This window comes from Triticum aestivum, chromosome 4A, assembly GCF_018294505.1.
Source record: "Triticum aestivum cultivar Chinese Spring chromosome 4A, IWGSC CS RefSeq v2.1, whole genome shotgun sequence".
NCBI lineage: Eukaryota > Viridiplantae > Streptophyta > Magnoliopsida > Poales > Poaceae > Triticum > Triticum aestivum.
Window position 1 is genome coordinate 562,448,538 of NC_057803.1, and position 26,882 is coordinate 562,475,419.

A 26,882-nucleotide genomic window follows, 5' to 3' on the forward strand; every position below is an offset into this window, starting at 1 on the left:
ACAAGTGTTAATTTCACTAAGTCTGAAATCTGTTTGCCATATGCATTTTTGCCATGCTTTTTTGAACCTGTTAATGGATGAATTGGCCGTAGCTCAGTGCCAGACTTTTGTTAAGAATCTTGAATGCATACATGTCATGTATTTTGTTGTTATGTTTGGGTGCTGTAGCATGTTCATTTCGTTGCATTTAGATGGCTACTTGCTGTAAATCGCAGACCGGTGTCATATTTGAATCGCTTGCCATTTCCAAACCGTAACTCCGATTCCGGCGTTCTTTATATCGTTTTCAAGCGATTTCATCTCATCTTTCCAGTGGCACACTTGGATTCCCAAGTTGAGGCTAGGTTCATGCTTTCCTTGTCACATCTTGCATATGCATCCCGCATCGCATCCCGCATAGCATATCATCCTTGCATCATATTGTTTGATCCTTGCATGTTGTTGATTGTGTCCTTGTTGCTTGTTTGTCTTGTTTGGGTAGAGCCGGGAGACGAGTTCGCTAACGAGGAGCCCGTTGAGTTTGCTTTCGAGGATCCAGTCAACTCTGACAACTGTGCAGGCAAGATGATCATACCCTCGAAATCACTACTATCTTTGCTATGCTAGATTGCTCGTTCTTCTGCTATGCCAATGCTACGATGCCTACCACTTGCTTTCAAGCCTCCCAAATTGCCATGTCAAACCTCTAACCCACCATTGTCCTAGCAAACCGTTGATTGGCTATGTTACTGCTTTGCTCAGCCCCTCTTATAGCGTTGCTAGTTGCAGGTGAAGATTGGAACCCGTTCCTTGTTGGAACATTTATTTACTTATTGGGATATCATTATGTTATCTTGTTATCTTAATGCATCTATATACTTGGTAAAGGGTGGAAGACTCGGCCTCTCGCCTAGTGTTTTGTTCCACTCTTGCCGCCCTAGTTTCCGTCATATCGGTGTTATGTTCCCGGATTTTGCGTTCCTTACGTGGTTGGGTTATAATGGGAACCCCTTGATAGTTCGCCTTGATTAAAGCTTTTCCAGCAATGCCCAACCTTGCTTTTACCATTTGCCACCTAGCCTCTTTTTCCCTTGGGTTTCCGGAGCCCGAGGGTCATCTTATTTTAGCCCCCCCCGGGCCAGTGCTCCTTTGAGTGTTGGTCCAACCGAGCGATGTCCGGGGCTACCAGGGGCAACTCTGGGCTGGCCTACCCGACGTCTTGCTCATCTGAGTGTGCCCTGAGAACGAGATATGTGCAGCTCCTGTCGGGATTTGTCGGCACATTCGGGCGGTGTTGCTGATCTTGTTTTAACCTGTCGAAGTGTCTTGAAGAACCGAGATACCAAGTCTGATCGAATGTCTTGGGAGGAGGTCTATTCCTTCGTTGACCCTGAGAGCTTGTCATGGGATAAGTTGGGACTCCCCTGCAGGGATTTGAACTTTCGAAAGCCGTGCCCGCGGTTATGGTCAGATGGGAATTTGTTAATGTCCGGTTGTAGTTAACTTGAACCTTAACTTAATTAAGATGAATCAACCGAGTGTGTTACCGTGATGGCCTCTTCTCGGCGGAGTCCGGGAAGCGGACACGGTGTTGGAGTAATGTTTGAGTAGGTTGTTCTCTAGTTTCTCGCTCGCGCTTTGCCTCCTCTTCTCGCTCTCTTTGGCGAACAGGATAGCCACCATATTTGCTAGTCGCTTGCTGCAGCTCCACATATATTTGTACCTTGCCTTACCATAAGCTTAAATAGTCTTGATCGCGGGGGTGCGAGATTGCTGAGTCCCTGTGGCTCACAGATTACTATTACACCAGATGCAGGGCCTGATGATTCCGCTCCAGGTGACGCGCTTGAGCTCAAGTGGGAGTTCAACGAAGACTCTCAACGTTACTATGTTTCCTTTCCTGATGATCAGTAGTGGAGCCCAGTTGGGGGTGATCGGGACCGTGTCGCATGTTGGGTTATCTTTTATTTTGGCGCCATAGTTGGGCCATGAGTGTTTGGATGATGTAATGTTATTTATGTACTTGATTGACGTGGCGAGTGTAAGCCAACTATGTTATCTCCCCTTTTATTATCTATATTACATGGGATGTTGTGAAGATTTCCTAACTTGCGACATATGCCTTCAATGCGATTATGCCTCTAAGTCGTGCCTCGACACGTGGGAGATATAGTCGCATCGAGGGTGTTACAAAGGGGGAGGCTGGCCGGCCCTTGCTAGGCGCGCCAGGAGGAGGAGTCCTCCTCCTAGTAGGAGTAGGACTCCCCTCTTTCCTACTCCTACTAGGAGGGGGAAAGGTATATATAGGAGGAAGAAGTACGTCGGTGGAGCTTCGGTGGGCCCACGAGGGTGGGGGCGCGCCTGGGGGTATAGGGCGCGCCCCCCTACCTCGTGCCCACCTCGAAGCTTCCTTGGCGTAGGGTCCAAGTCTCCTGGATCATATTCGGTGAGAAAATCACGTTCCCGAAGGTTTCACTCTGTTTGGACTCCGTTTGATATTCCGTTTCTTCGAAACACTGAAATAGGCAAAAAACAGCAATTCTGAGTTGGGCCTCCGGTTAATAGGTTAGTCCCAAAAATAATATAAAAGTGGAAAATAAAGCCCAATATAGTCCAAAACAGTAGATAATATAGCATGGAGCAATCAAAAATATCAAAGGAAAGGGGGGCGTCGCCCCCCCCCCTCTCCTAGTCCAATTCAGACCAGAGGGGGAGGGGGCGCGCGGCCCACCCTAGCGGCCCCTCTCTCTCTCTCCACTAAGGCCCATAAGGCCCATTACTTCTCTCGGGGGGGTTCCGGTAACCCTCCGGCACTCCGGTTTTCTCCGTAATCACCCAGAACATTTCCGGTGTCCGAATATAGTCGTCCAATATATCAATCTTTATGTCTCGACCATTTCGAGACTCCTCGTCATGTCCGTGATCACATCCGGGACTCCGAACAACCTTTGGTACATCAAAACATATAAACTCATAATGAAATTGTCATCGTAACGTTAAGCGTGCGGACCCTATGGGTTCGAGAACAATGTAGACATGACCGAGACACGTCTCCGGTTAATAACCAATAGCGGAACCTGGATGCTCATATTGGCTCCTACATATTCTACGAAGATCTTTATCGGTCAGACCGCATAACAACATACGTTGTTCCCTTTGTCATCGGTATGTTACTTGCCCGAGATTCGATCGTCGGTATCTTAATACCTAGTTAAATCTCGTTACCGGCAAGTATCTTTACTCGTTCCGTAATACATCATCCCGCAACTAACTCATTAGTTGCAATGCTTGCAAGGCTTAAGTGATGTGTATTACCGAGAGGGCCCAGAGATACCTCTCTGACAATCGGAGTGACAAATCATAATCTCGAAATACGCCAACCCAACATGTACCTTTGGAGACACCTGTAGAGCACCTTTATAATCACCCAGTTACGTTGTGACGTTTGGTAGCACACAAAGTGTTCCTCCGGTAAACGGGAGTTGCATAATCTCATAGTCATAGGAACATGTTTAAGTCATGAAGAAAGCAATAGCAACATACTAAACAATCAAGTGCTAAGCTAACGGAATGGGTCATGTCAATCACATCATTCTCCTAATGATGTGATCCCGTTAATCAAATGACAACCCATGTCAATGGCTAGGAAACTTAACCATCTTTGATCAACGAGCTAGTCAAGTAGAGGCATACTAGTGACGCTATGTTTGTCTATTTATTCACACAAGTATTATGTTTCCGGTTAATACAATTCTAGCATGAATAATAAACATTTATCATGATATAAGGAAATAAATAATAACTTTATTATTGCCTCTAGGGCATATTTCCTTCAAGGAGCAGACTAAGGAGAGGAGCTCGGTGCTCACCGTGCCGGCTTTGTAGCCGATGTTGAACAGCACATGGCAGTGGGGCCAGCGGAAGACGTCGATGCCGGAGATCAAGCATACCACCGCGCACCTTGCCTGGCACGATGAACCCCTTCTCTGAATTGGTGATGACGATGTGCCATATCTTGCACAAGGACAACACAAATAACAAATCTTGAGCTAAAATCCAAAAACAAAAGAATAAATCATGAGAATCAAGAAATAAAGGAGCAGCTAGCTCGCCTGTCCTTCATGCTGCACCAGGGCTCCATGGACTCGAGCATGGCGGCAACGCAGCCGTCGGTGACCTTGTTGAGGTACACCAATGATGTGTTCCTGACCAACTGCACACCCATCGTAGCACAGAGGAAAAAAGTTAGAATATTGACAAGTCCGTATCACATCAAAAACATAACAGTGTTGTTGGAGTTCTGACCAGCTTGCCTTCTCCTCATTCAAGCGGTCCTCGAGAGTGAGTCACACAATGTTGTCAATTCCAAGTTTGCAGCTTGCAACTCTTCAAACACAACACGCCTCTGCAAAGGCAATCCAGCAAAAATTAAATTGTGAGAAACATGATTAGCAGTTAATTTTTGCATTAACGATCGATATTATTGATGGTTGAACACCAGCAGATTATAGCACAATTACCAAAAAAGTAAGAATGCACTAAAAGTGGCTCAATCTTACTCAGTGAAAGGTCAAATAAACAGAAAAAAACTCCAAGAATGTGAGTGTGCCCTTTTATAATGACCGAAAAAGTATGGACAAGTCATACATGACAACATGCTTATGCCAGAAAATAAGAATGTCATGGCAACTAAGAAACACAGAGCCAATCTATAATGCTAATGAGTAAAGCCACTATCAACGCCAGGTATGTAGGCATTGACATTTCTCTTACGAAAAAAAGTTTCCAGCAACAGGACAAGCACTATTCCATTTCAGAAAAACAAGGACACACACAAGATCCAGCCGAAGGGGAACATGTCGCAAGTAATTAACCACCCATCTACTTAATAGGATAAGCACAAAGCACAGCCCAGCTGTTGCCAAAACCACATAAATCAGAGTATCTACACTGCCCAAGCAGACAACACACACAACTGGTCTTATAATATGTGGAACACACATACACTTGGCAAGATAGCTCACATGAGCACAACACACACAACTGATCTTATAATATGTGGAACACACATACACTTGGCAAGATAGCTCACATGAGCACAACACACACACATGGGCTAGATTGCATAAGTAAGACATGGCCATGAACCCGGAGCAACTACCATAGCCGTGGTTTGATGGCCGCGAGCTCATAGCAACTGGAGGCGAGGAGCAGACTAAGAGGAGCTAGAGGTGCTCACTATATATACCAGTTTTGTAGTCGATGCTGAATAGCACATGGCAGTGGGGCCAGCAGAAGACGCCAAGGCCGGATATAAAGCATACCAACATGCACCTTGCCTAGCACGATGAACCCATTCTCCACTGCATCGGTGATGATGATGTGCCATATCCTGCATAAGGACAACACAAATAACAAATCTTGAGCTCAAGTCCAGAAACAAAAGAAAAAATCATGGGGATCAAGAAAGAAAGGTTCTCACTCAAAGTAGAGGCCCAACAAACTTCTCTGAAGTAGGAGCCGAAAACTACAAATCCATCTATTCCTAGAATGGAGCTGGTTGGAGTTGTGCCTACAATTGAGCGGGTAGTTCAGTGGCACCGACACCCAGCTGAAAGTTTATAGGAGGGTTAGTAAAGCAAATTTGTTCATGAGGAAATGTGCCAGCAAAACATTGAGTCAGAGTGCAAGTCAAATGCTCTTAACAGTGTTTTTGGTTGCTTTTCTTTAATTACAATTCTTATTATTTTTAGTTCGCATTGATGTACAAAAGAAAATCCTGTGCCTTTTTTGTCCTCTCATCAACCATTGTATTTTTGAGTCATATCAGTCTATGTAAAAGAATTCAGTACCTTATGTTTTGTATAGTTGGAAATGTCTAAAGGCGTGGTGTTATATATAACTGTATGATATGCTTTGTATGCCTTTCCCTGTAGCCTTAGTATGGTCATCGTTTTCTCTTTCATGTCCTTCATCTTAAATTAAAAAATATGAACAATTGCATTGTGCTAAAGTTTATCATTATTATTTAATTTATTTATAGGCAATAGTTCTTCTAGAAAAAAAATGTAAATTTCGTGTAACAAGCTAACATAGAATCTTCTCTGTTGCAATTGGGAACATGCCACATGACCACTGAGCTGGCATTATTTGCAAATTCTATTAGTTGACAATGTTGATGTGTATCTTTGACACCATTCATTTGAACCACCAAATAATAGAAGTTGTTTGATTGGTAAAATATTTTTCAGGTTTCTAACCACGCGTTTATTTATTTTGTATTCGGTGTAACGCATGGTGTTATAACATAATGTCAAACCACTAAAATTTATATGCCCCGTTGCAACACACGGGCCTTGTGCTAGTAGTAATAATATAAGTATAAGTATAGAAGATATAGATAATAGTAGTATAGATCACTTTCAATGATGAGCAGAAATTATAGAGATGGAGAGGAAGGATACAAACAGAACACACCACGCGCAAATATATTATTACAGGATCCGTATGTGTTGAGGATCAGAGAGACACACCCACACTTAGAATATATATATATATATATATATATATATATATATATATATATATATGGTGGTTCTCCTTCCACACACAGCAGGACGTCACGCGTCCTCATGATCCTGGTATACATACGGTAGGATAGGATCGCGGGTGGATCTCTTGACCCGATCGATCTATAAATCGTACGTACTCCGATTGCTAGGATAGAGAGCACATACATAACAGGATTTAGGGCGAAAGTGCCATTCTATGCTCGAGCACAGGTGCGCACGATATCCATCCCGTCGGTCCCTATCGAGATTCCCGAAGCGAAGCGTACAGGCCCAAGTATAACTTAGGTATACATATATTCATGCAAGGCCCATGGCCCACGTCTGACTTACAGACAACATTACGCCGTCAGCCTCCACCATAGCGGCTCGGATGTGGCTGGACGATATGGGCCATCAAGTACTAGTAGATTCTGGACCAACAACATCAATCAATAAGGAAACTGGACTAACCGTTGGAGCTACCGACCAATCTTCTCCTTTCCCCTATAAAAAAATAATGCCAATCTTCTCCTACACGATCCCTTTCCTTGGTAAATCCATCTGCGCCAAAACTTGTTTCTCATATTTAATCCATCCCATGAACCAGATCGTTTTCCCATCCGGCCTTAATCATTGTCTAACTCAGCATATGAGGAGAAGCTGCCGTTTATCCCTGCCCAGATTGCTTAGCTGATTATCACCTGGTCGTGGCGGCGAGAAAGCAGGCAAGCGTTTCTACAAATGTGTGAAAAGAGGTGTTAGATCTTGAATGGAGCATGATTTCGAAGTTTGAAATTTTTTTTTGTAGATTTTCCCGGCTTAGTCTTTCTATTCATGCTATTCTTGCAGGCTGGTCTATATGGATTAATCAGATCAGACACGACGTACCTTGCCGATCTCAATCGCCATTACGGAGCCCAGTAGTATGCAGAATTGCAGATGTAGTTCCTCCTCAACAAGCAGGCGATGAGGCCCGCTGATGGCGTTAGTCCAGATGAAGGTCCAACAAATATCTAAAGTTTCTGTATGAGACCACTCGCCAAGTTTTCACACTTTAACTTCACCAAAAGAGATTTTTTTTTCTCTTGACACCAAACCAATCCTCGGGCTAAAGGCTAAAACTTGTTTCCTTTAATCTACATGTAAGCCAACTATTGGCGACAATTTCTGCTAATTCCTGTGTGTAACAAGGCAAGAGCTCATGCAAGATCCTGTTTGATGTCAGTACAGATAGTTCTATTTTTTTAACACGGACCATGTTGAATCAATCTAACAAATATGTGCACACAGGCATGCACGCTAGTTCTATAAGAACAATGCTTTCAAATTTCTCAGTCCTTAATTCGACGTACACTCATGTGAGGAGTATTGAGTAGATTTGAATTTGAACAATCTAAAGTACCATTCAACCATGTCTGACAGTTTGTAATTTTTCAAACTCCAACTCTTTTACTGATTTTTTTGGTCTCATATAAAGACCAGAACCTGCACAAGCACACACACAACTGCCCAAAGCTGAATCATAACAAATATGAACATCAACTGCAAGCAAATCGCAGTCAGGCATTTAACACCTGTAGCTTCAGGTTCCATACTCATTCTCACACATAATCATACATCCAAACTTAACATATCGACATGCTGGTCCGAACACAACTACTTATGTGACAGATGTTTCTGGCAGGGGCGGATCCAATTGGGGTTCCATGGGTGCCATGGCACCCCTGCGAAAATGCAAAGTATACTTATTATATACTAGTAGTTAGGCTCATTTGGGTGTACTATTAGTGTTTAAATACGTGAGTATTGAGCATGGCACTCCTATCGTGTAGTTCTAGATCCGCCATTGGTTTCTGGATGCCAGCCTAAACACACATTAGTTACTCAAAATACATGCCCATGGCTAACACTGTAAATCATGGGAAATCAACACCACACCACAACAAGTGGATGGCAGCTAACATTTCCGTCCAGTGCGATGGAAACCCCAGGAAACCACTGCCACACCACATCAAAGGGGATGGTAGCTAAACTTTCTCTTCAGTTTGTTCCGCACAACGAAATGCTTTCACAGCAAATGCACACCTACTGCATATATAATGCATATCTGACACCCCATCTCACTTCAGAATGGCAGCACCTCGATCATGAAATCTAGCAGCTCACCTCGGTTCCCCCTCGTAGAAATCACCTGTATGCTTCGCCCAGAGAGTCAAAAGTAGTACCAAAAGCTGGTGTGATCACGTTTTCAGCTGGGTTCTCTCCACAACACCTGGCTGCCTTCTCGAATGCACTGATTTGATTTGGGCACGGTGTTCTGCTTCCTGCGGCAGCACCAATCCTAAGCCTGCAAGCACAAACATACATTGCATAAATTTTCTGAATGCACAGAGCAATCAGCCCGCAAACACAGGCACAAGTAGCATAAATTTTCAGAATGCAGAGAGCAATCAGCCTGCAAACACAGGCACATATAGCATGAATTTTCTGAATACAGAGAGCAATCAGCCTGCAAAAACAGGCACATATAGCATGAATTTTCTGAATGCAGAGATCAATCAGCCTGCAAGCACAGTATAGCATGCTTGTTCTGAATGCAGAGACCAATCAGCACTTGCTCTAACTGTAGGATTTCTTCACTCATGACGCTTCCTAAATTGCCCTTCACTAACCTCTTGTTACACCCCGACGCTTAGGGATTCAGCTTCCCCATTGATAGCATGCTTGTTCTGAATGCAGAGACCAAGCAGCACTTGCTCTAACTGTAGGATTTCTTCACTCATGACGCTTCCTAAATTTCCCTTCACTAACCTCTTGTTACACCCCGACGCTTAGGGATTCAGCTTCCCCGTTGATAGCTCCGAAGTCGGAGGGGAGCTCTCCCTTCTTCAGCCGCCGCCTCCTTCGCCGAGAAGATTTGTGCTTCGTCGCTGTCCATCGTCCGATGCTGCACCACCTCACCCTCCGCCCTGCTGCGCCACCTCCAAAACCGCCACCGCAGGGCCATTCACAGCCACAGGGGGCGGCACCAAACTCTTACCTACTTCCTCAAGCAGAGCAGATCTGAAACTAGGAAAAAATCAATCCTCTGCATCAACTAAGACAAAGGCCTAAAATGGGAATGGCATCGCCAGGAAATCAAAGATCCATGGACCTGTCGATTGGCTGCATCAGAAACTCCATGGTGCCTCGCCGCCGGTGCTCCTTGCCTCTATCCCGCAGTGCTCAGCTTCCAAATGACCTACGCCCTGGGCAAGAAGACTCGGTCCTGCATTCAATTCGGTTATTCAACCAGTACACGGAAAGCGAACTTCCTAATCCACCGATCAGACAGGACCACCGATTACAAATTGTAGAAGTCATACGCCTCGTCCAAAAAGTCGAAAGTAGTGCCAAGAACTAGTGTGATCACATTCTCAGCTAGGTTGTCATAATAACTCTTAAGAGCCTTCTCAAACGCACTGATGCAATTTGGGCAAGCTGTTCTCCTCGGTGCAGCAGCATCAATCCTCAGCCTGCAAACGCATCCAATTCACATATGAACTGCCTGAATTCGATAAGCAACATTTTCTTGGATGAACTGCCTAGATTCAGTAAGCATGATTCTGCTTACTGACTGCAAATCCCTGGATTAATGACTGCAAAAGTAATTCATCTGAAAATAATTTTTCATAATAACATGATTATGAAGATAATACTTTGGTCAACATGCAAGAAAACAAAATTCGTATAATATGTGACAACAATTGAGTGAATATATTGCAATTAAAAATACCAAATGTTCTAGAGATGGATGACATATAAGCAAGAAAAAAGGCATCATGTCAAATCTGGTATGTTCAGGCAAATATGCTAACCATAAATCATCCATGACACAAATCATGTAAATTTTAGAATTATATTCAATACAACTAATACAAAATAGAAGTATGGTTAGAGGAACTGGCAACAGAGGAGATGGAGACGGACAAAGGAGATGGCGATCTCGTGGCAGAGGAGGAGGGGATCCAACAGCATGGGAGGAAGGGACCGATAGAGGAGGAGGAAACGATGGGACGGTGGAGCAGGGGAAGAGGAGGAGGGGGAAGAGCGGCGGCGTTGGGCTAGATTGGGCAGCAGAGGTGGGCCATGGCCGCCATGGGAGGAGGGGATAGGATGGGCAGAGAAGGGCCGTGGCGGTCATGGGAGAAGGTGAACGAGCAGCGGCGGAGAGGGGCGGGAGGCCGGCGAGGTGAAGGGCACCTTCGCCTCGGTCGGTGGTCCTCTCTACGCCGCAGTCCGTGGAGAAGACAAGCGAACTTCCCGGGCCATGGATCAGACGCGTACCCCGATTCCGATCCGCGGCTCAACTCGCCGACGACGAACGGACGTCCGCCTGCCCGTCAAATCTGGCCCACCACCCACCACTGCTGTCTATGTATTTTTCCAGCGAGCGCATTTTCTAGCAGTCCACCGATGCCTGTATAAAGAAATGGCCTAGATCCAGATGCGCTTTTCAACGTCATGGATATCGAGCTCACTTGAGCTCGGGCTCAATTACTCCGCGTCCGATTTAGGGGACTTATAAATATCATCAGAGCCCCCCCTTGTACGGGACGCCGGTCTCCGGCAGCCAGGCGCGGCCATCGATGAAGTTGTTCACAGTAAACTTGGCCGCCTTGGACGCCTTTTTTATGTTGTGGAAACCAGCCCAGTTGACGCGCCCGCGCACGTCGGCTCCAGGACCCTGGTTCTCGAACTCAGCAAAGAAGACAGTGCGCGTGGTAGTGGTGACGTTAATCTTCTTATTGTCCCAGGACAACCACCCTAAGGGGTGCACTATGGCGTCCATGTAGCAGTGGATGAAGATTACCCGAGCATACGGCTGCCATGGGCGCCCGAGATATGTCTCGACGCCGCGGAGGTCCTCGCGCGTTGTCACGTTGCATCCCTGAAACGTGAACCCCGAGGCACTGTCGACTCCGTTGCGTCCCTGGCCAGTCAACACATTCTGCTGCATGATGCCCGGGCGGCGCGCGAGAAGGGCACAATCTTGGAACACTGCGGTTGCAGCCCCCCAGATGAAGTCCACCGTCCCCGTGATTTCACATTCCTTGTAAAATTGCAGAAAGTTCTCGGCTAGCAAGGTGTCCTAGAAACCCAGGATCTGGCAGCGGTAAAATACGGATTTGTTGGAGTTGGAAAGAAGGGCCACGGCTTGTTTTGCCTCCGGCCCCGCTGTGTTCTGTATGGTCACGTCTCGAATGATGATGCCTTCCCGTTGTGCGCCTGCATGCAGCAGCGCGCCATTTAGTTACCTCAAGCATGCATTCACTCATGCGCTGGTGAAATTATTTTCGAACTATGCAGAACAAGTGCATGTGAAATTTACAGATATATACTACTCCCTCCGTTTGTTTTTATAACAAGTGGATGTCTAAAACGTCTTATAAAAAGAGAATGAACAAAGGTACTAGTACAAGATAAAAAAGAGGGAACGCCTACAACAAAAATCACACTAACATTATGATCCTCCTGCATACCCTGGTAATATTGCTCCTCGCCCTGAACCATGTCAGATCTGTAATCTGACTGGTCATGTTACTGCTAGATCCCGCAAGCTGTGTGTGATAGATGTAAGAAGAAAGGTCATTTGCATGTGGTTTGTGCTGAGTTCCTGTCGTGGGAGTGTTTTCCTATGATGTGTGCGTTCCAAAGCAAGGGGCAGGGATTCTTCTATATTCCTGATTTTAGCATTGATAGGCAAGCTAGGGAGAGGATCTTTAACGTGATTGTTACTATCACTGAGGGGGCTGCTCCGACCAAAGATATAGAACATGAATTAAGCATCTATGTGGGACAGGGTTGGAGATGTTCTGCTAGGTTTTTTGCACCTCAAAAATTTGTGATGAGGATGCCTAATCCTAGGGAAGTGGATCGTGCTTTGTTTGTGGAAAATGTGAGACTGAAGCAGTATGGAGTTTCAGTTAAGTTTTCTCCTTGTCTGAAGATATTGAATCTGAGGGCCTGTTGGAAATTGCTTGGGTTCGAATTGGGAAGATCCCTCCGAACAAGAGATGTGATAGGACTGTGGCCTATGTGGGTGGATTAGTGGGCATTACTCTTGAGGTAGATATGTCTACTATAAATCGTTCCTCGTCTGTTAGAGCCAAAATTGGATGTCGCTCTGTTGATCAGTTGCCTGCTACGGCAGAAGGTGTCCTAGGGGGCGTTTCTATAAGTTTACCTATGAGGTGGAAGAAGTTCTTGTCAGGAATCCTGTGATCAAAGACCCTAAGGGTGTGGAAGTGAAAGATGCACCTGCTAAACCTGATCGGACTCCTAAACGTAAACGAGCTGATCAGGAAAAAGAGGAAAAGCAAGCTGATTTCCCTGAGAGTAGCAGAGATGGTGCTGGTGCTCGTGGGGGCAAGACCTGTCGTCTGTCACCACAAGACCATGACCCCTTAGATTCATCTAATAGTGAAAACGATACATCTTTGCTTATTGAAACACTGGCAAAAGAACATGAGATGGCTAGAGGAGGAACAACTCTGGATACCTCACGTTGGATTATACATATGGCCCCGCTGGAACATGAAATTGAGCCTAAAGATGTGCAGGTAAATGATATACCCACAACTCGTCGTTCACTATCTTTTGATGTTACTGGGGCTAACTCTCCTCAGGTTGTGGAGGTGGATGGTGATGTATACCCAGATCTGAAGACCTCAAGTGACTATATGGTACAGCTTCCTCTTTCTGATCACAGCGATGAGATCATTCTCACACCTCCCCTTGCGCCTGAAGTGGCACTAAGATTCAGCAAGCGTAACACGCAGGGGGGACAGGAGCATATTGAAGCTAAAGCCATTAACCTGGTTCAAAAGAAGAACCTGGAAGGTAACATCAGTATACCTTGCAATAATTCTTTCGATGCTCTTTTTGATAAAAAAATAATGTATAGAGCCACTTGTATGGGGGTCAAAATACCTGATAATGATTTTACCTGTGTAAATGTTCTTAGAGAGTTGGATAGGGTGAAAGAAAATCTAGATAGTAAAAAGAACATTGGGGACAGTAATACTGATATTGAGGATGATATTTTAGTCACCAATGGACTAGGAAAATCTGTTCCTGTTAACTTGACTTGGCTTGACCAAGACGAAACTGTTTTTGAACAAAAAGCTTCTGGTAAACTGAAGGATAGAAGACATAAAAAGAAATCTGCCGTTAAGCTCTCTAGACCTGTGACTAGGAGCCAGAATAAGGCAGTATCCTCTGAAGATGTGTGATGTAGTACTGCATTGCCACCTGGCAGGACTACTAGATCTTATTTCCACAAAAAACGTTCCAAATGAGAGGGCTTATTTGGAACTGTAGAGGGGTAGGCAAGAAAGGAATGGCCACCTGCCTCTCAGACATGATTAGTGATCATTCTCTGGATTTTATTGGTTTGCAAGAAACTATGAAGAAAAATTTTACTCCTAAATGCATTAGGAGAATTGACCCTTTTGGTCTATTCCATTGGGAATGGATTCCATCTGTGGGGAAGTCTGGTGGCATCTTAGGAGGAGTGAGGCAAGATACTATGGAAATCATTTCCTGTACAAAAAGGAAATATGTTTTGCAGTTAAACCTGCACGATAAGAAGAAGAAAAGCTGATTGGGGCATGCTGGTGGTCTATGGGGCAGCCCATGAGGAGTTTAAAGAGGAATTTTTAATAGAGCTGGCTGCTAGTTGTAGTAGCATGACTGTGCCTTATATTGTAGGGGGGTGATTTCAATGTATTGCGCCATGGTGATGAGAAAAATAAAAAGATGCAGAATAATAGAGCTACTGACATCTTCAATTCCATTATCAATGCCTTGGCCCTGAGAGAGATTTATATCAGTGGGGGAAATATTCTTGGTCTAATAACCAAGCCCACCCTACCCTGGAAAAACTGGACCGTATTTTGATGTCTGAAGGTTGGGAGGATCTGTTTCCTATGGCATCTGTTAGGAAGTTGGTTCGAGAAATCTCAGACCATAATCCTTTACTTCTCTCTGATGGAGAAGAGGGGCGTGAAGCTCCTAAGCCTCGTGAGTTTCGTTTCAACCTATCTTGGATTAAAGATAAAAATTTCCTTCCTACTGTGAGTAGGATCTGGTCGAGGAAAGTGCACTCCTCGGACCCTATTGATATCCTAAATATCAAACTTAAGAGGTTTAAGAATTACTTTAAAGGGTGGGGATCCAATAAGTATGGTCATGACAAGAGAAGGAAAGAAGAGCTCAGGTTGGAGTTAGCCTTGTTGGAAGAATTGGAAGAAAATGGCCCCCTGTCCCCTGAAATGTACAGCACCAAAGTGGATATTAGTATGGAACTGCATGAGCTTTTGGTGAACGAAGAGATCTTTTGGTTGCAGCAATCTCATGAAAGATGGCTGCTGAAAGGGGATCTCAATACTGACTACTATCATAAGATTGCGAACAGGCGTAAAAGGAAAAACACGATCCATTCCCTGAAAGCTGGGGATGTGGAAATAGAAGGGACTAGTAATCTGATTGCTCATGCAACAGAGTACTACAAAAACCTTTTCGGACCTGCACCCGACAATGAGTTCCATATGGATCCTGACACTTGGACCACTAATGAAAAACTTAATGAGGAGAATAATGCTGATTTGTGTCGGGCCTTTACGGAGACTGAAGTTAAGGAAGCTTTGTTTGCTATGGCACACAATAGAGCGCCCGGGCCGGACAACGTTCCTGTGGAATTCTATCAGGTGTGTTGGGATATCGTGAAGGGTGATATTATGCTCCTGTTTGAACACTTTCATAAAGGGGGATTGGACGTACAACGCCTCAATTATGGAGTGATTACTCTTCTCCCCAAATCTGCGGGCGCAGACAAGATTCAACAGTTCCGGCCGATTTGCCTCCTGAGATGTCCGTACAAACTTATCACTAAGGTCCTAGATAGGCGAGTTGAAAAATATGCTGATAAGCTCATAAATAGGGCCCAGAACGCTTTTGTGAAAAAAAGGAACATCATGGACGGTGTGATGTCTCTGCATGAAATCCTTAACTATACTCATGTGAAAAAGAGAGTGGGTGTGATTCTGAAACTTGATTTTGAGAAGGCTTACGACAAAGTCAACTGGGATTTTATTCTTGAGTGTCATAGGCTCCGAGGCTTTAACGAAAAATGGTGCGGGTGGATTAGAAGTATCCTGCACAATGGGACTGTGAGCATTAAACTGAATAACCAAGTTGGCCCTTACTTTCAAAGTGCGAAAGGGGTCCGACAAGGTGATCCCCATTCCCCTTTCTTGTTCAATTTGGATGTGGACTGTTTAGCTAAAATGATTACAAATGCCCAAAAGAGTGGCCTGATAGTGGGGCTGGCCGCTGATCTAATTCCTAATGGAGTAGCAGTTCTTCAGTATGCGGACGATACCATCATATGCTTGGAGCATGACATTGACAAAGCTGTTAACCTGAAAATGCTTCTCCATATATTTGAATTGATGTCTGGTCTTAAGGTGAACTTCCAGAAAAGTGAGATCCTCACGGTGGGAGGCGATGATAATGTGGTGAACATGTATGCAGACTTATTTTGGTTGCGAAGTGGGCAGTTTTCCCATTAAATATCTAGGGATGCCTGTCAGCTATACCAACCTTAGAAATTCAGATTGGGAATTCATTGTTACTAAATATCTGAAAAAATTTGAAGCTTGGATAGGCAATGCAGCTTCGATGGGGAGGAGGCTGACCTTACTAGACTCGGTAGTCACCCAACTATCCTTATATCATATGTCTATGTGGCTCATGAATAAAACTTTCATCGAGCGCTTAGACAAACACAGAAGGAAGTTTTTCTGGCAAGGCTGCAATAAGAAGAGGAGGTACCATCTGGTTAGATGGGATAGGATCTGCAGATCCAGAGATAAGGGTGGCCTGGGCGTGAAGGATTTACACAAGCAGAATGTTAGTTTGATGGTCAAATGGTGGTGGAAACTAGAGACCCAAACGGGTATGTGGCAAGATATTGTTCGGGCGCGCTACCTGACTAATAAATCTGTGGCGTCGGTTAAGCCCAGATTTTCTGATTCCCCCTGTTGGAAAGCCCTGCTTAAAGTCAAAGATATCTATTTGGTAGGTAGAAAGATCCATTTGGAATCTGGTGACCTTGTTAGAGTCTGGAAAGATTCCATAAACGGGTTGAGTCCTTTTCAGACCCTCTACCCTTCGCTGTTTGAGATCTGCAATAATCAGGATTGCACTATTGCTAATTTCAAGTCTGTGGACGTCCATTCTTTCTTTAGAAGGAGACTCACTCCTGAATTATCCCGTCAATGGGAGGAAATAAACAAAACGATCAATAATATCCAGCTGAGTCAGGGTGGGGACCGGGTCTACTGGGGGCTTAATAGCAATGGCAAATTTTCCACTAAATCTGTGTATAAATGGCTTGAAAACCCTATTAGTGGTTACCATTATAGCTGGATTTGGAGAGCCAAGATCCCTCTCAAAATCAAAATCTTCATGTGGCAACTGTCCCAGGACGTAGTGCTCACTAGAAAAGTTATGAGAACGAGGAAATGGACTGGGAATCCCACATGTTCTTTCTGTGATGAGTTGGAAACCTCCCAACATCTATTTTTTACTTGCCCTGTTGCTAAAGTGATCTGGAGATGCGTTGGGATAGTTCTGGGTACTGAGATGTGCCCGAATAGCTACTGGCAATATTTTGCTTGGTGCCACACTTTTCTCCCTGATGGACAAAAGTACTATACGGTGGGCTTGGCTGCTGCTTGCTGGGCCATTTGGCTAGCTCGAAACCGAGCTACGTTCGAAAAGAAGCTTATCAAAACGCCTTTTGAGATTGTTTTCTCCATGTGTTCTTTCCTACTGTACTGGACAGGGCTGCAGGAGGAGGAGGGCGCCAAGGAGCTGCGAAGCGGTGCTGAGATGATCAGGTCGAGCACGATGCGTATGATGGAGATGTGCAACGCGGCGAGGGTGCCGATCGGAGGAGATTGAAGGGCTGCAAAACCTCGTTGGCTGGAGCTGGGCGACCTTACGATCATGTGGTGGCGTTTTGGTTCTTTTGTGGATGTCTCATGTCTCTGTCTGTAGTTAAAAACTTATGGGTGTTTGCTGTGGATATTCGGTGCTGTCTAGGTTTTCGCCCCATGACATTCGTTTCGATGGCGGGCGAATGTAGTGGGTTTCCTGGCAGTGCTCGGACTCGCTTTACCTCTTTCCCTCCTCCTGACATGTTTCTGAACTCTGTATTTCCGTTCATTTGCAATGGAAAGGGGTATAGCCCGATTCGAAAAAAAAATCACACTAACAAAAAAGAAGAAGAAAGAAAACAGGGTGAAAATTAAGCAGGGCGAGGGCGAGGGCGAGGGCCGGGTACTTACTGACTGTGGTCGTGCATGGGGTGCCTAGAGTTCGATTGCTTTCGTTGCCGGTAATCACTGTTCGAGCAGCGCCATCTTCGATGAGCATCACATTGCTCCGGTGGAGCACTTCAACCTTCTCCTGGTACAACCCTTCCTTGATGTAGATGATGTACCTAGCCTCCCCTGGCGGTGCTGCCGCCACAGCCGCACTGATGGTGTCATGATCCCCGCTACCATCTTTGGCAACCACAGCATCCACCGGTGGGGACGCCGTCAGGAGCAGACGTCCGTCTTCCGGCATCACCCAGCTGGGCATACCGCGGCTGGTGCTTGCTGTGGTGGCCGTCGCCATTCCAAGCACAATGATCATCATCATCATCATGAGCGTGCGCCTGGTGGTGGTGGCCATTGGAATTTGATCTACAGTAGTAATTGGACTGAACGATGTGTGGCGGTATGGGTATATATAGAGAGAGACTAGTGTGCGCGCGGGAGACTCCATGCATGTTACTACCTCCGTCTCGGTGAATAAGTCATTCGCGTAGTTCTAGGTTGACGATTTAACTATCTAAATATGTATTACATGTGACAAAAAATATATATTTAGAAACTACATCCTTGTAGAAATCTAATGATATAATTTTCATGAGATATAACACATATTTAATTCCTCAAATTGATGACCTAGAACTACGTGAATGACTTATTCACCTAGACGGAGGAGAATAAAAATCAATCTCGACCGGGACAGGACAGTGGCCACTAATATCTTGACAAAACCGACCGGATTGATGGCCTCGAGGCTAGTGAGAGCACCGGCATAAATGCTATACTAGCTACTCCCACGCCACGCATGCTACTTCCTCACGGCCGGTAACAGTAACAGTAACACTACACACCTACGTACGCAGCAAATTTTGCCCGATAAAGTAAACAACAATGACCCGGCCGAACTTACGTGCAGGTGAACGCCGCGCGCTAGCTGCAATAATTGGCAGTCCAGTCCATCGGCGCAAGCAAAGTGCGCCCGCGCGCGCACATGCATATGACACGGTTGCCACGCGAGCTGTGTCCGTGAACAAACCACTTTGAGCATCGAGTGGTGATTGGGCTCGCCGATCATTGCTTATGTATGTGGCTGCTCGCCCGGGCTCGTGCAAGGAAGCAGCCGCTAGCTTAATTATTAATCTGCCGGGCCGATCCAGTAGCGTACGTTCAATTATCTCGTCGAGCAGGATATGCTCAATGTTAAGTGGCTTGGGCCAACTGCCCGGACGTACTTGCATACTGACCGTGTAGGTTCGCGGCAGTGCACGTGTCGTTCTCTTGATTTGGGTTCATTTGCAACAAACATGTGTGCACTGTATTGAGCTTCTGCGATGACTTCATCAGTACAAAGCTCTGTGATTTTAATCAATCTTGTGTAGACATTGTTTAAGTGTGTGACCTATGTTGGTGATGATGTGTGTATGTTCTTATTGTGCACGTCTATATATCTTGTACTCGACCTACAACCTCTCCTCTTCTACTCGCGTGTCGTGGCTCCGTCATGCTCACCTTCCCCGACCTCCGGGAGCGGCAACATGTTGCTGGACAGGGCCCCATCCTGCATCGGGCCCGCGTTGCTGGCTGGACAGGGCCCATCCTGCATGAGGCAACACGCTCTTCTTCGAGCAGCCAGATTACGCCGACAACCGCTCCATATCATTGTTGTTTAAGGACATGAAAGAGATGAGACCATTGGCTACCTCCACAGGCTAGGGTTAACGCCTTAAGAGCATCTTTAACAGACGAGCTATCTTAGCCACTAGAACAGGATCGCGAGGGTGCCGGTCCAAATGCTTTGGTCAAAGAGGTAATGCACAAGTTGGTAAGAATCCTCATTTAGCATATGCATTCAAACAAGAAAACAAAATAAAAGAGAGAAGAAACATCAACATGTAATAGAAGCAAGACAACAAAAGATAACCACTTGACATCAAGCCTTGCGTGGGTGCCGGTCCCAACGAAGCAGGTAATGATCTGTTAGTAGGAAGTGAGGCTTGCCACACGCCTGCCGGGTGAATCATATCCAAAAGTTGTGAAGATTCAATGCATTCAAATGATACATTTCATATGATATGTAGCATGTAATGCCCCAAAAGTTTCAAGGTTTAGAACAACACCATAACAATAAGTTCGTTGGCAACGTTCTAAGAATTACTTGAAATATACAAAAGACGCCTTGACACTGACATTTACTTACGAAAGACACCAAAATTCACAATTTCTTAAATAATTTGAATCAAGAAAACAGAAGTTTCCAGAAAAGATTGACATAGAATCCCACACAACAATCGACAAAAAGAACTGATCCTTGGCATTGTCCACCGCAACAATCATATCGCTGATCTGATCGTCATGCCATGGTGCATTATGTCGCTGCCCATTCGCTCGTCGTCGCTCACATTAACAGTGGTGTTTTGCCTGGTTCCTGTACACCGAAGGGGGCGATAGCTACAACGCCATCGGGCTCTTGGCCTCATTTTGCTGCTTAGTTCACAACTTTGTCATCCGGCATTTATCAGTTCACACGGCAGAGAGAGAAATACCATAGGTTCACAATTATTCATGGATTAACTGGATGTGTTTAGTAGCTGAATTCTGGTTGAGGTAGAAGATGCTGAGTGAAGCTGAGAAATACAGTACCACTTTATTGGGAGATTCAACATTTTAGACCTTTTCTTAATCCCCGAGTTGCTCCTGCTCAGCTTTCTGCTTGTGCAGCTCCGCTAGAGATGCCAATGCTCAAAATACAACTATAAAAAATAATAACAGGAGAATCGATTAAATTTGTGAGGGTATCAGAGGCAGGAATACATACTAACATTAAGAACAATCAGAATTGACTTTTTGCCTCTTGTAGAATAAGATTTCACAATAAATGAATCGGAAAATTGATCGTAGTTGCAAGGATAAAAATGGAAGTTTGAGCTGGAAGAACCAAAAAAATCGCTTAACAGGGATGAAGAAGATATATCACTTTATTAGGTTTTATTGCAGAGGCAATCACAACATGCATGAACGCCAAGACGGAGGCCAGATGAGCATGTAAAGCATTCATCCATGAATAAGCTACATTCAAATTACAGCTGAAGCCAGAATGCAAGTAAAGATATTAGGATGCAAGGAGGCATGAATATTAGAAAGGAACACATGCATCATTCTATACCTGACAGAGGCCAAACAGAAGCGGAGAAACCTGAGCGCATAAACTGCAGTGGCATCGCCTTCCATTGCTTCTTGTCGGTAAAGCAATGAGACTCTCATCATGCGTGAAGGCTATCTGCACAACTGTTTCAATCCTCCAATTAACAGTAACCAACTTGGTTTTGAAATACACTTCATCAATTACACATCTATAACCAGTTTGTACAACACAATGACATGGAAGGTGACTTCTTCATGTTTTCCTGCCTACTGACTATGAATAGGAAGTATAGTATCAAACCTAAATTTATCCTTTGATTATGTGCATGCCATGTCAGAAATATCGTGCATGAAACCAAAACTGACATGAGAGGGTGGGGATGGAGTGGAGAGGAAGAGGTAACTGAAGGCACATATGACACTGCTGATATTCTTAACAAAGGCAGCATGGCCTAAATCCAAGTATACAAAACAATAGCTTCTAAAAGAACAAAGAGTTCATAAGTGAAGTTACTTTGTCCCACCTCTCAGCATATTCTCCTTTCATTCTGGCAGAGGAAATAGCCTACAATATGCAGATCAATTGAGAAGAAAATTGTGAGATGAAACAATAACAATAAGCATATAAAGAAAATTATTTTACAAAAAATTGGCAGTTAGTACTATAAGCCGCTAAGGAATATAAACGATATGCAGGTCGCCGGTGGACATTATGAATTATCCAAAAGAAAGTTAAAAAATGGCAGTTAGTACCATGATGCCGCTAAGGAATATGAACAATATGCAGCTCGCCGGTGGCCATTATGAATTATCCAGAAGAAAGAGGCATGCTAATGACAATTATCCAAAAGAGAAGTGATTCTATCTAGCATGACACATGAGTAACATATAGATATAGAAACTTTATCAAATGCAAATGGAAAGGTACAAGCAATCATAGACTATTTGACACTCACAAAGCTAAAAGCTTTTTAGTATATCTATGTACCAACGAATGAGAAAACACTTAAATATGAATCATGATACAGAGCATATCAAGCATGACCAGGCATCCTATTGGCTAAATTAATCTTCTAGAAATATCCATTTAGGATAACATGAACAACTCAAGCACATGTAGGCAGCAACATACAGTCGTTACAGAATTTTATACACATCCACCTCAAGCATGACTGCATTATGACTTTAAACAATGAAACCAGGACCTATAATATACTGATTATCAATCACTCGACTTGCATCATTACTGTTTGCCCATCACTCAACAACATGTGAAAAGAAAAATTCCCAATAGGGAGCAAGTAAGATTTGCTGCAAGCAGATCATGTCACATGGCTCATATTTTTGTGAGTTCACTTCCTCCCTGGCAGAACACTGTAAAAGGAAACAATTCAGTAATTACCAAAAAATTAAACGTACAAGATGAGCATATATCAAACATCTTGAGGTAAAGCACCATGAAGAGAACATATCGTTATACTCTTGATTACAACCAATGGGTTCATTGATCCTATTTTGCACAGGTCAATACGGAAGGAACCAAATCAGAACAGCGTGTATTTCCGAAGAAATGCTTACCCTATTTTTACAAAGATGCAGAGGGAGAGGGAGACGGCCTGAATCTGAATGTTTGTACCTGGTAGAGGAGCTTCTCGAGGATGAGGTCTGAGACATCCATGACGGTGTGGAAGCGGGCAGAGAGGAAGACGACCCTGCGGTCTATGCTTGCCGAGGAGAGGCCGTTGCTGCTGGTCACGGCGCCACCAAACTGGTCATCGAGGGCAGAGAGGATGGGAATCTTTGCGCGAGGGCGCCAACCTGAATGATCTGGGCCGTTGGATCAAGAGGCAACACTGTTGCAATGAATAGTGCCTCCTCGTGAGGTTGTTCTCGTCTTGTAAATGTGTCGAGCCAAATTCAGCACACAAGGGCCTAATAATTCCGTTGCCTACAGAAAGAATGCACCCTGTAATTCAAAATGCATATAGCACCAATCAGTTCACAGGAAGCAATAAAGAACATGGGCGACGAACAGTTGATGGATGTAATTGTTTTCTGTTTTAACATACTCGAAAGAATAAAGATTGTTGTTAAAACTTATTTTTATTACACCACTTTGCAATGTAAAATGATCAGTCTCCCCCCAAAACTGAATACTGTTTAAAACACCAGTAACACAATGTTGAAAATAAAAGAAAGAAAAGAATATATGACAATTCAATTTTTTAAGGATTCAAATGCATTCATCACTTTATCTTAGTAGTGACATAAGCTTACGGTAAGTAGATTAGATATCTTGCAAGGCAAGCTGTGTTGTCAATTGGGTGTGTACAAAACTTTATCAGAACATGGATAGCAAATTGGATTAGTGAGAGCAACGCTGAGCGAGTAATCACAAAGTGCAGAGCTCAGAGAGTAATCACAAAGTGCAGGGCTCATAATCGGCTTCTATTTCATATTTCCACGATCACAAGATACATATGCACTAAATGTTGTTATTCCCTTGCAAAACTGGAAATAATCACAACTGGCTCAAGGAAGAACTACATCAATTACAATATCATGCTTCACGGATTTAATGTGATGAACAGGAAGCAACCAGCGAGAACTTGTCCAACAACTTGAATATATCACATAGCAGAAAAAAACAATTAGCTATTTAAGACAACAATTAGTAGAAGACCAGATCATGTACTACCTCAGTAAATGCAACCATGCATCATACAAACACGTGCCATGTTGATATAGAATTACTGAAACACACACGTTGACAGCAAGAGTTCTATTTACTTTTTTTTGCGAGTAAAAGACTTATATTACTCAATCAAAATATCTTTACAATCATCTCTGACTATCTCAAGTATCTCATCTAGACCTGACCCTAACCAAGTCATTGTTCTATCATTAATTCTAGCAAAAGAAGCCAATCTATCACTTGCTTTATTCTGACACCGGTGTACGTGAGTAATACAAGAAGTACGACTGCTTCTAAGCTGCTTTATCTCCTGCACTACATGAGCATAGATTGATCTATCCACTTCCGTGCTCTGGATCATGTTCACCGCATTGACCGAATCAAGTTCAATATTGATGGCCAAATCACTTCTCTGTAGAGCAAGAGTTAAACCCTCCTTACATGTGCTAAGCTCCGCATCTAATGCATCCCTACATGAGTACAACTTCCTGCATGCCGAGAAGATTATTGCTCCTGCATCATTTCAAAGAATCATGCCTGCACCAGCTTCTCCATCCCAAACGAAAGAACCGTCAGAATTCAGCTTGACCCATCCTTGCGCTGGAGGTCGCCACCTGGAAGTAGCACCTGAGGCAGCAGGCATGCAGTTGTTTTTAGCAGTCTGATAGCGAGCTATGACCATCTTCCCTTTCCTTGACTCAACGTTAGTATTCATTTTAATTCCTATGATTGGGTCCAGGTAACTTTGCAGAAACCGAACAGAGATCTCCACAAGTGGTGCTGGTTTATTGTGAACCACTTCATTTCGCACATACTAGCATCTCCACAAGGTCAATAACAGCATGCACCTAGTAACTTATCTAAGGGCACCAGAACTTGGAGCAACCATTCATTCCCTGAATTCTTAATGGATTCCATAGCCGGTAAACACCAAACATTTTCCATCTTATCATATTCCCTGAGTTCTATTTATTTATCTACCTATGCAAAGCTACAACGGAATTATGGCTGAAACACGCCATGAAACTGGAGGTGTAGCGCATGTTTTTTTTAAAAATGGTCGAGGTTCCCTAATCCTAGTAATGTGAGCTATGATCATTTTCACGGACCCATGGTCGTATATAATGTTCACAAGAGGCATCCCCTCTACGAAACCTACCTTTGGTGACAAAGCTATATAAACTATCTAATGGACAAAAATGAAGCTTTTGACGACCTGCATATCAATTTGTCCTACTATAATGCGATGAAGCTTTGAAACTGTACATATCAAGATTTTCATCATACCATTTAGGACTTTGAAAAAAGATATAAAAACTACACTCAACTCCTCCGCCCAAAGCTTCCTTGATAATAAACCAATACTTCAGAATAGAATAATATGAAGATCATACATGAGAACAATGCAAATCAATCTTGCAGCACATCCTAAAACCGTAAAAGCAACGGTGGTTTTTCTTCCACGCAATATTATATCACAATCATGTACCTACGCCAAACAATGAAGAAACGGTTAAACATATAGATCCACCAATGGTGGCGCAGTCGGTTGATTTCCAAGTAACACATACATGGCAGCAAAATTCAAGAAAAATGGACTATGCATTTTCCTCTGCAAACAATACAAATGTGCTCACTTAGAGAGAGCAGCCTAATAAAATAATTTTACCTAGCAACAAAACCGTGAGGCAAATTAATAGCAAGCCCTCAGTGACGCATACAGTAAACTGAACATCAGAGGAATGTGAAAGCAACATTTGAAGCTGATTTAAAATCAAAGCGATATTGACTCGTACAGTAAACTGAACATCCAAAAGGGGATGATGGAGGATGCTGCAGTTTTGGTCAAATTTAAGTTGAACCATTCAATTTAATTTGCAGTTCATACTACTTGTACAGTTGCAAGGTGAATCCAACTCAGATTTGAGTGGTGTAGAGAGAGAGAGAGAGAGAGAGGGGGGGGGGGGGGGGGTAGAAGGCAACCACGAGTCATACCCAGCGCTGAATCTGGCCCGTCCACACGCTCAACATAGGGAGCAGCCAAGGCATGCCCTTGAACCAAGCAGCTACTCCATGGCCTCCCTGCACACGAGTAGAGATGAGATGAGATGTCACGCACGCACGCGTAGATCAAATGAAAAAGAATAATAAGCAAAGGGGAGGAGACGATGGATGCACACACGCATCGGACGCTCCTCTTGGAGGGCATCCCGCGCCATGGGAAGGGGGGAAGGCTAGGGTTCCGGGTGATGGTTGAGATTGGACGCTCGGGCCACTCCAGCTTGTTGGGCCCGTACCTTTGCAGCCTCGCCGCTGCGTCCTCGGAGCTGATGTCGCGGTTCGCTGAGACAACGAGCTCCGCCAGACCGGCACGTCGAGGCAGGAGAGCAGCGCGGCGGCAACCAGCTCGGTGACTGGAGACGAGCAGGGAGGGGGGGATAAGAGCGCGGTGGTGGCCGTGGTGGCAGCAACGGCAGTGGCTGCAGGGAGCGAAGAAGGGCGACGACACGAGGCGAACGGAGGCCACGGCGCGCGGACGAGCGGAGGCCACAACGCGAGGGCGAGCGGAGGCGACGACGCGAAGGCGGGCACATGCGGCGGGGGGAGCAGCTAGGCGGCGACGCGCGAGTGCGGGAGTGAGGCGGCTAGGGTTATCTCCACAGGAGCCACCCCTTTTATACACTTGTGCGTGAAATGACGAAAATGCCCTCGGGGGCGCCGGTATTACGAGCGGTGGCACGAATGGAGTGAAACTATTCATTTGTACAGGGCTCCTCTTCGATCCAACGGTCGGGGTCTTCCAAGGGCTCGATCCGACGGCGCAAATCCGATCAAGCCACTACTAGAAAAAGAACTATAGATGGGATTGACACTAATGACGCACCACCTTCTGATGCGCCATTAGAGTTGAAACTACTAATGGCGCACCTGGCACACGGTGCGCCATTAGTATCAAAAAAAAAATTTGAACTAGTGCGCCTGTCCAACACATAATAATGGCGCATCCATAGGTAGTGCGCCATTACTAGTTGTAACTAGTAATGGCGCACCTGCCAGAGAGTGCGCCACTAATGTTGTTTTTTTTATTAT

At 44.6% G+C, this 26,882-nt stretch overlaps 1 protein-coding gene across 1 annotated transcript; it reads right to left on the reverse strand.

Moving 5' to 3' along the window:
* Positions 1-23,069: 23,069 nt before the first annotated feature.
* On the reverse strand, positions 23,070-26,553 carry LOC123083914 (uncharacterized). The gene is made up of 4 exons (XM_044505781.1): positions 25,975-26,553; positions 25,788-25,874; positions 25,187-25,281; positions 23,070-24,419 (listed from the first exon to the last, which is right to left on the reverse strand). The coding sequence occupies exons 1-4, from the start codon at positions 26,551-26,553 to the stop codon at positions 24,365-24,367; spliced, it is 816 nt and encodes a 271-aa protein (XP_044361716.1). The 3' UTR covers positions 23,070-24,364.
* Between the last annotated feature and the right edge of the window lie 329 nt (positions 26,554-26,882).